Source organism: Vanessa tameamea, chromosome Z (genome assembly GCF_037043105.1).
Source record: "Vanessa tameamea isolate UH-Manoa-2023 chromosome Z, ilVanTame1 primary haplotype, whole genome shotgun sequence".
Lineage (NCBI taxonomy): Eukaryota > Metazoa > Arthropoda > Insecta > Lepidoptera > Nymphalidae > Vanessa > Vanessa tameamea.
In genome coordinates this window covers 4,162,954-4,178,234 of record NC_087341.1, presented here as the reverse complement: position 1 = coordinate 4,178,234, position 15,281 = coordinate 4,162,954, and the positions used below count along the sequence as shown (strand labels likewise).

The window sequence follows — 15,281 nt, the reverse complement described above, 5'->3', positions numbered from 1 at the left end:
TTATAATAAGGACAGATTACCACAAAAGTAGAATTAAAAGTATTTTTAATTTCGAGTCGTACCTTTTTTTTTTAAATTGTTAATTTAATTAATTTTTATTCGAATGTGACAGAACATAAAATGATACAAATTATTATTACCTGGTTTCCAAAACGAGTAGATGACGAATATGGTTAGCGATCAGCTCAAGTTTTTGGGAGACTATGCCAGCTCTTGGCTTTCACGCGACACTATTATAAGACTTATATAAATCTAATTATAATGCCCGCAATCGTAACTGGTTCACTGATTTGTAAGAGGATCTCGGGCGGGTTTTCACAGTACCACGTCACCAGTTTGCTTAGAATAAATATTACTTGACATAATCTCAATATTATTAGTATAAGAATACTTTTTTGATTGATTTATTTCTTTATTTTTTAAACAATTTTAAACTGTAGTTTAGAATATGAGCAATGATATGATACTGAAGAAAAGTTATATTTCTTCATAAAAATCTCTTATTTAAGGCAAACCAGCGCCTCTATATAATATTAAAAATATATTGGTATATTAATTCCAGATACAACGGTTATACAGCCACAGATCTAAGAAACTATAGAATTGAAATTTAATTATTATTGAAAATGTAATAAATCTAAGAGTTTAAATTGACTAATGTTTATTTACGTAACCGAATCGAATATTTTGCAAGATTAGTAATTAGTAGATTTAAAAAAAAATCTGCAATGGAACTTAGGCCGATAAGTGTTCAACTAATTTTTACGTTCAAAGTGAAGTAGCAGCTCACGTTGGCATCGTAACCAGCTTAAATATAAAACCAATCGCCAACATACAATATATATTTAAAATGCTCTAACATCTATAATTCTTCACTGAAAACTGTTTCAATTTTAGTTATTTGTACTATATGGTAGTTCTGTAGCATACTTTTGTGGCCAACCTTTCACAACGCCATCGATAACTATGATATCAAATCACATCGATATTACAAGACTTAGGTTCTTCCGAACATATAACAAACGTTAAATGCACTTGAATGTAATGACTTCTCCTACAATAAACATTTATAAACCGCGTCAGTCGAAGGTGTAAATATACTTCGTTATTTAAACTTATAAAGAGAAATAAATTAAACATCTGAATATACACATAGAAGAAAACATTGGTGTTATTGCTTTAAACGGCAACATAATTGGTATTGCCATATGCGTAACGCACGATCGATCATAGCCTTTATGCCTTAACATATAGTGATTAAAATCGTGTGAATATCGTCCATTTTTAAACACTATACAAATAACTCTCAAGCTTTGTCTTGGGCGCTGGTTGAGTGAACGGCGAGAACCATAGAATTGAAAAACGACCGAATACTGACTGTATGCTCTTCCATCGCGATTTGCGGACCCAGCGCGCTTGTTCTTTTTTCAACTGCTCGATGCCCTGAAACATAATATTTACTATTACTGTAAATATTCAAATAAAAAAAAAATAATTAAAAAAAAAGAAATGCCCTAAATGTCTATGGGATGTCTATGTCTTTAAATGTCTATGGGAAGATGACCAACTTATGACAAGGCGACTCATTTGTTCGTCTGTGTTCTTAACATAAATGATTACGATAATGATGCGAAAATATGTGATATTCATTTAAAATTTGAAACATGATTGATAAAATAGCAATTTCGTTTGTTCGTAGAGTGGCAAGAATAGCGGTCTCCACGTCTCATTCATATCACATTGCTGAACAACGCCTACACAGCGCGGTGGATATGTTCGATTATTTTCCGTTTTTATGTTTTTCTTTGGGATATCTTCGTTAGATACTTGGGAACGGGGGAGAGAACGGTTTATGAGGAAATGTTATACATTAACAAAGTAACAGGTAATGCGACATTCTAGCCACGCCATAACGCCCCAGTCGTAAAAATCGAGGTCAGCGTGCTATGGAAGCAAACTCTCTTAGGAATTAATTTAGAGATCAGAACATTACTTGCAAAATAAGCAGACTAAAGTGGCAGTGGGCTTCTCGATATGGAAGGAACTTTGGCCATTGGAGCATAGCACTCCTAGAGTGGAGCCTGGGGATCGGCAAACGCTGCGGGACCAGACTGAATACGGGAGGCGAAGAACCGGGAGCTTTGGAGCCTCTTAGGCGAGATCTATGCCCAGCAGTGAGCTACGACTGACTCTTAATTTTAAACACCTTAAAATTTTGCTTATAAATATACTTCTTAAAATTTGTTGCCGTTCAATCGGAAAACGGGTACTTTTTAAATATGACTACTATTAAAATAGAACCATGTCATCGTAAGTTTAATAAGAGACATGCAAAGTTCAGTACTTACAGTTTCATCGTTCCAAATCGCATGAAGCTGCGTTCCTAGCATGACCGCTGTGAATATGGCGAAGAGTAAGGCTTCGGCGATCAGAAATAAGAGAAGAACGACAGTCGCTGGCGGCGAATATGTACTGCAATCGCGCCATTCGTGTTTAATACAAGTCACGAACTGGTACACGGATAGAGTCAACGAGTGAATGGATATAGCCGCTATGTAGAACTGTGGACAAATATTATCGAATGAGTGAATGAATTATTGAAATTATGAATGCTAGTAACGTGTAATTTGTTCCGGTGCGAAATTTAAGTGAGCCAGTGTAACTACAGGCACAATACGTATAGCATCTTAGTTCCGAAGTTTTATTAATATTTCTTAGTGTGAATTTCGATGGATGACTACATATCGTCAGGTGGCATCTTCCACTCTCCACAGAATTTAAAAAAAAATTAAAAAACGATGCAAAAATTTCGACAACTTACAGTAAAGAGCACAAAATATTTTTGATTATTCTCGCCAACGCAATTATTGACCCATGGGCAGTGATGATCCATTTTTCTGATACAACGCTGGCACACCGAACAGTGGTGAGCCCGTTCCGGCTTGATACTGCAGCATTTCGTGCACTTGAATATAACTTGGCCTTCGCGGAAACTCATTTGCTTTATCATCTCCTTAGTTGCATTCCCTTTCGGTACCGCCCCCTGAGGAAAGAGAAAGAAGATGAGAGGACTCGTTTAGACCAAGAGAAACATCATGTAATTAGCCAATACTCAATGGTATTCATGAATTACAACTATATAAAATGGCATACAAAATACAACACTACCACATTGTTTTGAAGTATGATATATAAAAAGCAAAATGTAGCCAACATAATACTTAATAGGCAAATCCCCCCCCCCCCCCACTTACAACATTTTTGTTCAATATTCATTGTTTTGTCAACAAAAGAGATATAGTTACGAGTTACTGTTCATTAGCTACGAAGTATATTGGTAAGGTAGTATGTATGTAAGTTTAAAGAAAGTTAAGACTTACTGGGTCAGTGAACATTGTTCTTAAATGTGACGCGAAAGCAAGGAATGCGAAACACTGAAAGATGATTATATTTATGTAGCTGTATAGAGGATACGTCGACACGCCCGGTAGCAGCATCACCATCATCACCACGAACTCCGCGTACAGTATAAGTAACCATGTCAGTATTGCACATATTATTCCGCATATATCCTGAAAAAAATAATAATACGACTGTATACCGTGAATCTAAATAATAAATTGTATAACTCGGAAAATATTTATAAAACGAAAAAAGTTTGTATATAAATAGAAAGATTTTCAATGACATTAATTGATCGTTCACTTTATATAAGTTTGAAAGTAAAAATTAATCAATTCAATAAAAAAAAAAACAAAAAATCTTATAGACATTTAATTTTAAATTACTGCAACAACTAATCTATTCAATTAAAATGAAAGTTAAATTGCGTACAAATCGTCCATCTGCACGCAAATAAAAAAGTAAAATTCAAAAGCGCAAAGAAGGCGTAGCATGCCATCAGCCATGCCATGCGGGGTAAAAATCGATAACAAATCATATCGATATTCAAGAATTAAAACGAATCACTTTAACAAATCACTTTTTATTATTTAGTTTAATACATAAATCCATTTGTAATTTTTTAGTATCAAATGACAATTAAAAAAACTACAGTACAGTAAAGATAACACAATATGAAATCTATTTCGATTTCGAAAAACTCGCAAATGATTTCAAATGCAGCTGACATTAATACCATTTTTGTGCTGCAGAAGACGGCTATTCGTGCAATTTATAACGTGGGCCCAAAAGATTCGTTAAGAGGTAAATTTAAAGAAATTAAAATATAGACTGTCGCTTCTCAATTTGTTTTTGATAATGTTATGTATGTACGCAAAATTTTTTCCAGAAATTGTGACGTACATTCTATTAACACTAGGAACAAGAATACTAAACTTGTTACTCCAAGTACCCGATTACACAGGGTTAGTAACTCTTTTTTGGGGCAATGTATACGTTTTTACAACAAGTCCCAGAAAACGTTCAAAATTATTCAATTATAATAAATATATATATAAATAATAAATTCAAAAGAATCGTTAAAGAGCGTTTGTGTGCTAAAGGATATTACAACACTAATGACTTTTTAGTTGATTGCACACATTGGGAATGAAATGATCGCCTCCAGGCTGTTTCAAAAAACTAAAATATAATTATTATTGTACATGCAAAATGGAAAAAAAATATATCTCGCTGAGTTTCTTTCGCCGGTTCTTCTCAGGTCCGAGGTGTTAAATTCCGAACCGGTGGTAGATTTTTGACTATCAATAAGCAAGTGTAAATACTTCTATATTGTATATTTTAAAAATTGGAGCTTATTCCACCGCGCTGCTCAAATTTTCTTCCGACATTTATGGGTTTCCTCACGATATTCCTTCACCGCCGAGCACAAGATTAAGATAATTTTCGGTTAATATTCCTTAATATTAAATTCGTCATATAAAATAATAGTACTACAATCAAGATAATTATTCAAACTAACACTAATTATATCGTCGTTTCATTTCTGAAGTTAGTAGAACTTTCAAAATAATTATAAGACTAGAACCAATAATTACAACAATGGAACTTCACAATGTAGGTGGACTCGTTCGGAAATAATGACATGTATTTTTAGTAATTTTGCACTTTATAAATTTTCATGACAAAATACCGTTTTATATGTTATTTTAAAAATTGCACAGGTCTACAGTATCTTATCTCAAACACAGAACTAATTTATTTTCATTGGGTATATTTAAAAAACGTAGATTTTTTTCTATCTTTTCACTATCATGAAAAGTATCACCGATATATGTATTTCGTTGATTCTTCACCAGATCGAGATAGTTGCCGATTGAGAGTTCTTCAAAAAGTCAAATTTGATAATTGAACCCTGCTGCTTCTCTATCGGGATTCTCTATCGGTTATTGTACCTGGCCAAATATATAATTGCTCCTAGATTCATTCGAGCGAACACAAATATCAGTCTTTGAGCTGTCGATAATTTGGAGGACATCAAAGGGTTTTGTCGCGGCATACATAATTCTCGGAAACCATATGCTAGTTTGGAAGCTTAATGTGAATTGGAACATCGTGGATGGTATTTGGTATTAGGCCTAATTTGGATTTTTTTTTAATTCGGATTCTATAAAAAATAGGTACATGATGATAATGTCCGCCTGACCGATTTCGGGCTGCCATTCTTAGTAGAGAATAACTAGAGGCAGAGGACTTATTAAACAAGTACAAGTGCGTGTGGAAATAACAATGTACTCTATATGCCGTCACTCTCATGATCCGATTGCAAATCAGACACGATCTGAAATAGTTTAAGCGCAGCGCAGGTCCAACAACATTACGTTCTTTTCAGGATACCGAAATGTGACACTGACTAATTCCAGACAACGAGATGGTGCTAAGAATTTCTCAAATGCTTTCATATTGGTCCGAATTAGTATTTCAAAAGTCCCAGGACCTCATAATTTATGGCCCATTGAGAGAAACTGGATTGTCGGCGGTCTACCTTGGTTATATATTTCAATTAAAACCTAAATATGGGAACAATATTTCTCAGCGCTTGTGGGGTGCCGTAATGTGACTATAGCACCTAATAATTAGTTAGATATCAATAAGATATTAGAACATGTTTGACGGCTTGTAATTTATTTATTTCAGGGAGCCAGACGAATGAACACATGGGCACTATAAGAAATATAAACCACTTCTTACACTAACAACAAACCGCCAACCGGGGTCTCAGTGATAATAAAGATTCAAAAGTACTGAACCTACTTACGAATATTTTGTTTTCGTTATACAATAATGAAAGAGATTAATTGGAATAGTTAGCATTCGGCGAAATAGCTATTCGTAACTTCACCCTCTTTTTTTTGTGGGTAGTTTATACTTCAGTGAAGCCTCTATTACGCTTTTGAAAGTGTTAAATAAAACTAGTAATACAAATCTATAGGATTAGAAAAACCTTTGGTTACCAGCAGTTATATGTCAAATATTATTTCTAAACTTCAATAGTCTTTACCTCAACAATGATATAAAATTGAAACGCAATTTGCTAAACTATAATCATTTACGAAATGTAATATGTCTGTAGAACTGTCTAGCTAACTTGACGTTAAAGTTTACACCTGAATAGAAGAACTTAATAGAAGTCCTCAAAGTTTTACTATTTTCGACATTATTCCCTCTTCCAACAATGCTGCCCAATTGATGCTTGAGGTTTAAATGCAATTGATTGAAGGTATATGATGACATTACGTTCTTCAAGGACTGGAGATATTTTCTACTCATCCAACCAAAATTGTTTTCGTACAATATTGTTTACATCTCATCCTAGATTGCGAGCTGTATTGATGAAACCGACAATCTATTAAATAAGATGGCTTTCTTGCACTCTCTTCTGTATCCATAATCTTAATAATAATTTAATTGATGTCTGCATTTTCTTTGATGTATCTTACCGATGGTTATACCGCATCTTCTACCGTTTCTACATTTTCCTTTACCAAGTTATTTCAAGTAAGTTTTCTGACGAAAAACCGTTTGATAAATTTATTTTAGAAAGTGCAAATAACTAATGTCAATTCTGGCGTACCTTAAGGCCTCATTTAAAGCCCTGTTTTGTATTCTCTTTAATAAGAATCATAATAAGATCGTCTGCAAATTGTCAGTACTACCTTAATACTATAAATTTATGTACCATCATATGACTTGCAGCTTTATATATAAGCTTAAGTCAGTATCATTACTGTAGCCTTTAAGTGCCTTCAATTCTGATCTAATACTTGCTTGGTCTACGAACTATGAGATTAGTGGAAATCAATAAATAAACAGAATGCTCATCTTGTTTCTATAATTATCTATCAAATGCTTGACCTAACGTGATTTTAAATATTGTACAATACCGTAACTCAACTAGAGCCAAAGACTAAAGTATCATTATGATAGTTCTTTGCTGGACACACTATTAAAGTGTCACGTAAATTTTAATCTTCTTTGCATTAGCATTGTATTTAGAATTTAGCACCGAACTTAACTGAATTAGTTCATTATTATTGGCGACCCATTGGTTGCAGTGCGGGATGTGCTATAGTTATACTGTATACTGAAGTTACACTGACTGGTTCACTCGACAAAACGGAATTTAACAATACAAAGTGTTGCTGTATTGAAGTAGACTACGTGAAAGTAGATTCAACGTCGCAAAACCCTAAGAACGATTTCCTTACTTTTTTATTCGTCTTTGCCTATTCGTTTATCAATCGAGTAGTTTCTTTTTTTCTGATTCGCATGACAAGGTACTTCCTTCAACTAGGCATTTGCTGTTCAACATTCCTCTTTATCGGTCCTGATTTTATCCGACTCATTCCTCGAGTCGACTTTGCGTCACCTTTGGTACAAATCACCAGTCTACAAGGTGTAATACCACATAACGTGTCACCTTTAAACGACCGATTAAGAAACTATTTTTATCTTATTCTTATAACACGTGATTATGTTCGTATGTATCGTGTGAGTATTGGTTTTCTTTTTCTTTTATAATAATGATTTTTATTAATAAACAAACTTATATATTTGACTTGTATTTTATTTGAAAAAGTAAGTTTTGAGTTTCTTGCCGTTTCTCCTTGGAAGCGGGTAGAATCTCTATGCCGTATGGTGGTAGCTTCACATTCAATTTAATCGTGTAATATGGCTTTTAGAAAGTCCTTATAAGAGTCTATTTGAATAAGGAACTTTATAGTATGTTATGTCTTTGGACCTACAGTAACACTGGCTTACCTTTCAAACCGGAACACAATAATAAATGGAACCGAACTTAATCGAAGATCGCAGATTAACGGGCTTATGTTACGTTTATATTATACCAAGTACCAACCCGCAATGGAGGAGCAAGGTGATTCATAAGTTCAAAATTTCTTTAAGAATAGGATAAGCCATGTCACGGATAGTTATTTCAGTTTTCAAGGTAAAATATGTTGAATTAAGGCCTGATTTATAACTTCTTTCTGTCACAATTGAATATTTTATTACAAATTATAGTTCCTATAAACAATTGAAGATTCTATTCCTCCTATTTTCCAGCAATCTTTGGGATTTATGTCATGAAAAAGGGACGGACATGTGTAACGGGAAGATCGCGCTCTTTGATTTGACCAATGAGCGCGCGTGCTATAGACCATCTGATGATAATTGGTACCCGTTTTTGTTGAGAGACTACTGTAAGGCTCGCTAAATTTGTTATCTAGTAACGAGATTGATTAAGATTTGCATAAATGCTAAACTGTTGACCTGATACATTCAGACAATAACATCTACAGACATATGAAATTTCCAAAACATATATAATTGTTACGTATCCTAATTAATAATATTAAATAATATTATTTCATAACAAAATAAGTAATCTTAAGGATTCTGAGTTTTGTTTAAACTTCATAATTGAAGATTTCTTTCTATATTGAATAAAATAAACAAACTCGCGTACCGCATACTATTGGATCCGATAGAAATTAAGAATATAGAAAAAAATATGCTTATTATAAGAAATACTTCTTAAGAAAAATGCAGAACAAAATATCGTTTTAATCCATTAAATCCATATAGGCGGTAAATCATAAATGGGTTGTGTTTTATAACTTTATATGAAGATTATGATGTATTATGTACTTCTTATTGACTCTTTCTTTTTAATTAAATCAGGTATAGTGCTAAGAGTGAGTGTAATGGACATACAGAAAGATTTATCAACGAATATAACCTAGGGTAACCCAATCGACTATCTATTGCGCTCTTAAATTTTTTATTACAATAAAAAAAAGATTTTTAAATAAGTACATTAATTTTGTAAAGATATGATGAAATAAAATAAAACATACCTTTATACACCATGCTTTGCCACCGCAGCACCGGTTATGCATATCGCGATCTGGCCGAGTTAGAACCAAACATTCTGGATCTATCTGATACTGACTTTCCATTTCATCTTCATCTGAACTGTCGTAAAATTCTCGTATCATTTAGATCTCTTCAGTCTGAAAAGAAATCAATATCAGTATATATAAATTCTTTGTAACATAGATCTTAAGTTAATATAATTTGTATGTATATTGACATATATAGATTTCAAGGTATAATTAAAATAATCATAATTAATATATAATACTTTGTAGAAGGTTTTATATAGAATTATGTAGTTTAAGATGTGTTGTCAGCAGCAAATCGAACTTGCAACTGAAGCTTTTCCAATGGTTTTATTGATTTTAACAAATTATAAATTCTGTAGTGCATTGTAATTTACTAACATAGGTATACAATTTAAATGACAGCAAAAAGAGTGTCCGACAATGGATTTATTCAAAAACATACATTTATGATAACTAACAAAGTTTTAGTGAAATTTTGTATGGCAGCCGATCTGAGAAAATTAATTAGACCTTGTAATAATTAACATTTAAATGATTTAGTTTTAAAAGCATTATCATTTCACATGTACAATATGAAATTTCAATTTTATTCATACAGAGCCACAATTTAACCATCCATGATTTCAATTTTTTTTTTTTTTATTAAAAGCATACTGGATTTATAGATGTATTTCACAATATATTACTTACTAAAACTTCTGTAAAAAAAAAATTATAGATAGATTTTGGACAAGCTTAATATATTATAATGACTTATACTTTTCACATGAACATAAAAAAAATACTGTTATCAAATCAAATTTGGACAGTATTGTGAAAATTGAATATAAAATTGCATTTTATTAATAAAACTGTCAAGTCTCCAATTATTTGTGCGTAATAAAATATGTCATAAACAAAATTAGGAACATAAACAAAGGTAAACACATTGATATTAGAACTGAACAAATTACTTACAAGCCACTAAAGAGTATTATACTGTAATTAATAAAAAACATATTCTATTGTCATTGCTTCTAATTATTTATTCAACAATATTCATGGTAGATATGCTTTGCAGTTTTACAATCCATTTAGAAATTAATTCAGTATGTGAGGTTAGATTACTTTCACATTATTATACTTTCATTTTTATTATATATAATTTTAACTTATTAACATTAAAAACAAATGAGTTATAGCCATCTATCTTGACATCCTTAACTTGCAGTAAATGGAACACAATGATAAACATACAATAGTATTAAAACACTTTTGCCGAAATGTAATTTGTGTATATAATATGAAATTCGCCCCATTGCATTGCTTATCCTAATTTCAATAAGACATAATTTCGCTTTGCTTCGCCAATAGGAATAACATTTGACACGTTTAGAATAGGGTTAGGAATCTTAAAACATAAACATTTTTGAGTACAAGCATACCAGGTTTTTGTACATTTACATCTTTGAAACAATAAATAAAGCTGAATATAATATTTTAATAAATATTATTTTCAATATTATCTACGTACGTACCGTGTTTTTTTCGTTAAAGAACAGTCAATCAAATTTGAGGGTCAAGGTTTGTACACAATGTCTTTTAGATTCATATTTTTTGTAGCCTGGATTCAAAACTTATGTCGATTGCTAATTTCGAGTTTTTATATTTACTTAGACTTGCATTTCAGACTAATTCATTCAAAATCAATAAAACGAAACGAAATCTTTCACTCGGTAAGTCGGCACTCAGCAATGTAAAATTGAGAATTGCCATTTGACAGAAATATATTACTTTTTCCCACTTGAAACATTCTCGCCGAATTATGGCAACCGCACACAATAGACTTATAGAGAACGTAACAAAAACTTAATAGATAAAAATCTAAGAATCTTAATAGATAAATATTATTATAAACTAAACACCTTTTTACCTATAGTTTCTTCAATTTAATGGTGACGTATCAACATTAACATACTTACTACATATATATTTATAGCGTTGGTTGGTGGACAAAGAGCCACTTGATGGTAATTAGTCACAACTCTAAATAGACATTGGCGTAAGGAATTTACCATTTCTTACATTACCAATGCACCATTAACCTTCGGAAATAGTACTACCTACTACCTACTTTAAACCGTGACACAGTAGTGCTAAATATTGCTGCTTGGCGGTAGAATATTATAATAAGTGAGTGGTACTCACAGAACAACTTAAACTAAGTCCAACCATCTAGTAAATTTTAAAGAAATTTATTTCAATGATTGTTTATCATTTATTAAAATTAAATTAAATTACTTCTTTTTACTTTTTCTTTCATTAACTCATAAAAATCATTCTCATATAATAAGAAAAATATCTTATCAAAAATGCACTTGACATAATATAAATGCAGAAATACATTCAGATTTGCTCCGTTTGTTATTGAATTGTATTAATTAATTGTAGTAGGATACATTTATTTACATATTAGATACATATTTTCAATAAACAGTGATAATACCTGTTAAATTATATGAATTATAATAGCTTAAACTGATGTTATAAACAAAAATTTAAATTTTTTGAATCGGTCTCTTTCGTTTCTCAAACATTTATGAATCGAGAATTATGAATTCTCAATATCGTATCTTAGATTATTACATTACAGACTACACTATAGCTCGCCAGTTAGTGAGACAGCACTATATCGTAATGTTCAAATCAAATCTTAGATTGATTCGAATGCTCCCAGTAAGGGATAGCCATTAAATATTTAATTAAGTAGCGTATTATCTTACGAATTAAAATATACTTAGTGTGCGCGTAATATTGTTATTATACTTAATTTGTCGTTAAGTAAAAAAAGTACTTTTACAACAAATAAACCTTATACACAAATAAATTTTTATTAAGTTGTAAAATATAAAATTGTAATATTCATTTAATATTAGTATTTACTTAATCATAATTTGTTTTCGTATTTTGTTTTGAAACGTAGAACCAAAGCTACTAAAGAATTTCCGAACGCATGCCACATAGATCAGTGATTTTTCAATTTTTCACTAGTGGTCGTGACGTAATACTGAAAAGTTGCTTGTCCAGTTGTCAATTTAAATCCCTTCAATATTGATCGCGTAGAATTATTACTTTTTTAACTCGTCTAACAGATGAAAGAAAATAAAATCCCTATTGTTAAGTCTAGTGGGAAATAAAATATAACAATAATATTAAAGTAATAAACAATATTTATATCATAGTGTTTATTCAGTAACACTTTTACCTATTGAATCTACATCGTAGGGTGGTTTTCAGTGTAGACTAGAAGCTAACATGGCACCCGTAAGTCCTTTTTTGTCAAATTTCTGTTTCTTTACAATATGCTAAGCGTTTATGTTTTTCTTAATAATACATATTTCAAACAATATGTAGATAAACATGTTTTTTTTCCATATCCTGTCTAAAAGAAGCTAAACCTAAAATTATATGCAAAGTAACTACTATAATGGCTTCGTAGATTTTGTATGATCAAACTCGTTTCTAAATGTTTTCGGCAAAGCACTCGTCTAGATTAAGTTATGCAGTTTGAGCATTCCAATGCGAAATTATTTACATTTTGTTGTATGTTATCTTTCAGCCACCAAAAGGCAAAGCCCCAACAAGGGGAGCAAAACAAATATTCACCGAGAACAGAGCTACGGTAAACTTCTACCGCAACATATCACTTGTTACTTCACTGATTTACCACAGCACCACACTCGCTTTACACTTCAGAGACATAACATCTGGAACTATCGTAAGTATTTACTAATCATTAGTATTAATGTAAGGCCTCTTCCCTAAAATTTTCTAAATTTTGTTCATCCACTTTGAATAATTAATGTTTTTAGTCTGTGACCTGATTGCAATAATTTTATGAATGTTATTTTAGTATCACATTATAATTTGTAAAATATTTTATTTCAGCTCCTCAACTTGATTGTCTCAATACTATATATAGGCAGTCATCAAGTCATGTATTTTCTCAGCTACCCACAATATGCAGAAAATGGTCAAATGATAGATCCCGGCTTAGATCTGAACATGGAAGGTGGAATTGGAGAGTGAGTATAAAAAAACTAGGTTACTGAAAACTATTATACGTACCCAAAAGTATTATACGTAACGAATTCTGTACATAAAAATGAATACTTATTTTTTTCAGGCACATTAAAGATATTGTTATACTGACGGCGATCACACACCTTCTGACTCTCTTCTCTGATTACTTTTGGCTATTGCTGCTGTTGTTGCCGGCACGAATTTTCTGGCTAGTGTGGGTGAACTTCCTAGGGCCATGGTTCTTTGAAAAGGCACCTGAGGATACCGAGCAAGATGAAAAAAAACGCAAAAAAATGGAGCGCAAAATGAAGCGATTCCCACAGTAAAAGTGGTGTGAAACATAATTGCAACCATGAAATGATTCTAGATTTTCTTTACATTCATTAAATGTTTGTAGCATTATTGATGTCAGTGTTTCAACAAGTACAAAATGGTCAAACTTGGTGAAGTGGGCGAAGGGGTGAGGGTTGTCCTCAGTTATTAAGATGAAAGCTGTGATTTTTATGCAATGTTTGACCGGGTTTAGTGTGAATTTTAATAAGTAGACTGAAAATAAATGGTCAAATGAACTGTCCATATGGATTTGACTTTACCAAGTTAGACTATAATATTTTTATTTATTTTAAGTTGTTTTAAGTATAATTATACTTAAATCAATTTAAAAAAACATTTATGTAGACATATTTATATAATCCAATGTATAATTGATACAATTTTTACATTAACAGCCTGTAAATTTCCCACTGCAGGGCTAAGGCCTCCTTTTACCTTTGAGGAGAAGGTTTGGAGCATATTTCACCACATTGCTCCAATGCAGGTTGGGGGATACACATGTGGCATATTTTGTTGAAATTAGACACATGTAGCTTTTCTCACGATGTTTTCTTCACCGCCGAGCACGAGATGCATTATAAACACAAATTAAGCACATGAAAATTCAGTGGTGCTTGCCTGGGTATGAAGATCATTGGTTAAGATGTACGCGTTCTAACCTCTGGGCCATCTCGGTTCTCAGTTCTATCCAATCATCCAAGCTCTCAGCCATTGATACAATAGATTGAAGTCATTACAATGAAATACTCTTATTACTTATTTATGAAACTATGTGTTTAACAGTAAGTTTTAAATATGTAATTAATGTCTACTGAATAATCCAATCCATAATAAATGTCTAATGAATAATCCAATAGTGTTTAAGATTTACTGTACTGCAATAGGCGCAAAGTAATTTATGTATTACTTTTGAAATATTTCAAAGGTACATTTAATTACAATATGTGACTGTTTCATGCAATTTGAATATCAATAAAGGACTTTTTCTGCTCTCAAGTTATATTTTAATTTTTAATAAATATCCATACTTTATCCATTATAATTATATATAATTAATACAAACCAAAGTACAACCTAAAATAATATAATTTATAAAATGAAATCATTTAATATAATAAAAATAATATTGTATTTCATTATTTCGATGATTTTGTTTGGATTTTGATATATTTTAACCGATCTAAAGTAACTATTGTTGTCAGATTATTTAAAATAGATTAAGATTGTTACATCATTCAGTATTACATGGAAAAATGTAATTAGAGTAATATGTTCCTTTGTTACCAAATCAAGCAAATATAGCAAGTCGAATATCGTATTCAATTTAATAACCTAATAAATGAAATAATGAAAAACTATTTAAATTTAAAGTTGTTATAACAAAAACAAAAATTTTACAATAATATTCTGGTTACCGAGTTAATTTGATAAAATAAATTAGTACATTCGATTCAGAACCAAAACGATAGAGCTAGAAATAATTAGGTAAAAAATCATATCAACAGTTGTTTCTATGCG

At 31.5% G+C, this 15,281-nt stretch overlaps 2 protein-coding genes across 4 annotated transcripts; one reads left to right on the top strand and one right to left on the bottom strand.

Annotated features, from left to right (window-relative positions):
- Positions 1-649: 649 nt before the first annotated feature.
- LOC113404177 (palmitoyltransferase ZDHHC3) lies at positions 650-11,127 on the bottom strand. 3 transcript variants are annotated; one of them, XM_064220427.1, is made up of 6 exons: positions 10,878-11,127; positions 9,321-9,469; positions 3,381-3,572; positions 2,822-3,043; positions 2,349-2,561; positions 650-1,443 (listed from the first exon to the last, which is right to left on the bottom strand). In XM_064220427.1, the coding sequence occupies exons 2-6, from the start codon at positions 9,459-9,461 to the stop codon at positions 1,285-1,287; spliced, it is 927 nt and encodes a 308-aa protein (XP_064076497.1). In that variant the 5' UTR covers positions 9,462-9,469; positions 10,878-11,127; the 3' UTR covers positions 650-1,284. The 3 variants fall into 3 exon arrangements, with proteins under 3 accessions (XP_064076497.1, XP_064076496.1, XP_026500784.1); XM_064220426.1 differs by having other exon boundaries at positions 651-1,443; positions 9,321-9,476; positions 10,882-11,127; XM_026644999.2 differs by having other exon boundaries at positions 651-1,443; positions 9,321-9,476; positions 10,886-11,127.
- A 1,374-nt stretch (positions 11,128-12,501) lies between these two features.
- LOC113404178 (transmembrane protein 208) lies at positions 12,502-14,759 on the top strand. The gene is made up of 4 exons (XM_026645000.2): positions 12,502-12,671; positions 12,967-13,125; positions 13,296-13,432; positions 13,534-14,759. Exons 1-4 carry the CDS (start codon positions 12,663-12,665, stop codon positions 13,754-13,756), a joined length of 528 nt encoding a protein of 175 aa, XP_026500785.1. The 5' UTR covers positions 12,502-12,662; the 3' UTR covers positions 13,757-14,759.
- The last annotated feature ends 522 nt before the right edge of the window (positions 14,760-15,281 follow it).

Bases quoted from the DNA above. Each gene is read 5' to 3' on its own strand.
- LOC113404178 (XM_026645000.2), top strand. The intron at 13,126-13,295 runs GTAAGTATTTAC...ATTTTATTTCAG, and splicing joins ACATAACATCTGGAACTATC to CTCCTCAACTTGATTGTCTC. The intron at 13,433-13,533 runs GTGAGTATAAAA...TATTTTTTTCAG, and splicing joins ATGGAAGGTGGAATTGGAGA to GCACATTAAAGATATTGTTA.
- LOC113404177 (XM_064220427.1), bottom strand. From the start codon at position 9,461: ATGATACGAGAATTTTACGACAGTTCAGATGAAGATGAAATGGAAAGT. The intron at 3,573-9,320 runs GTATGTTTTATT...TATTTTTTTCAG, and splicing joins GCAAAGCATGGTGTATAAAG to GATATATGCGGAATAATATG. The intron at 2,562-2,821 runs GTAAGTTGTCGA...ATTTGTCCACAG, and splicing joins AATATTTTGTGCTCTTTACT to TTCTACATAGCGGCTATATC.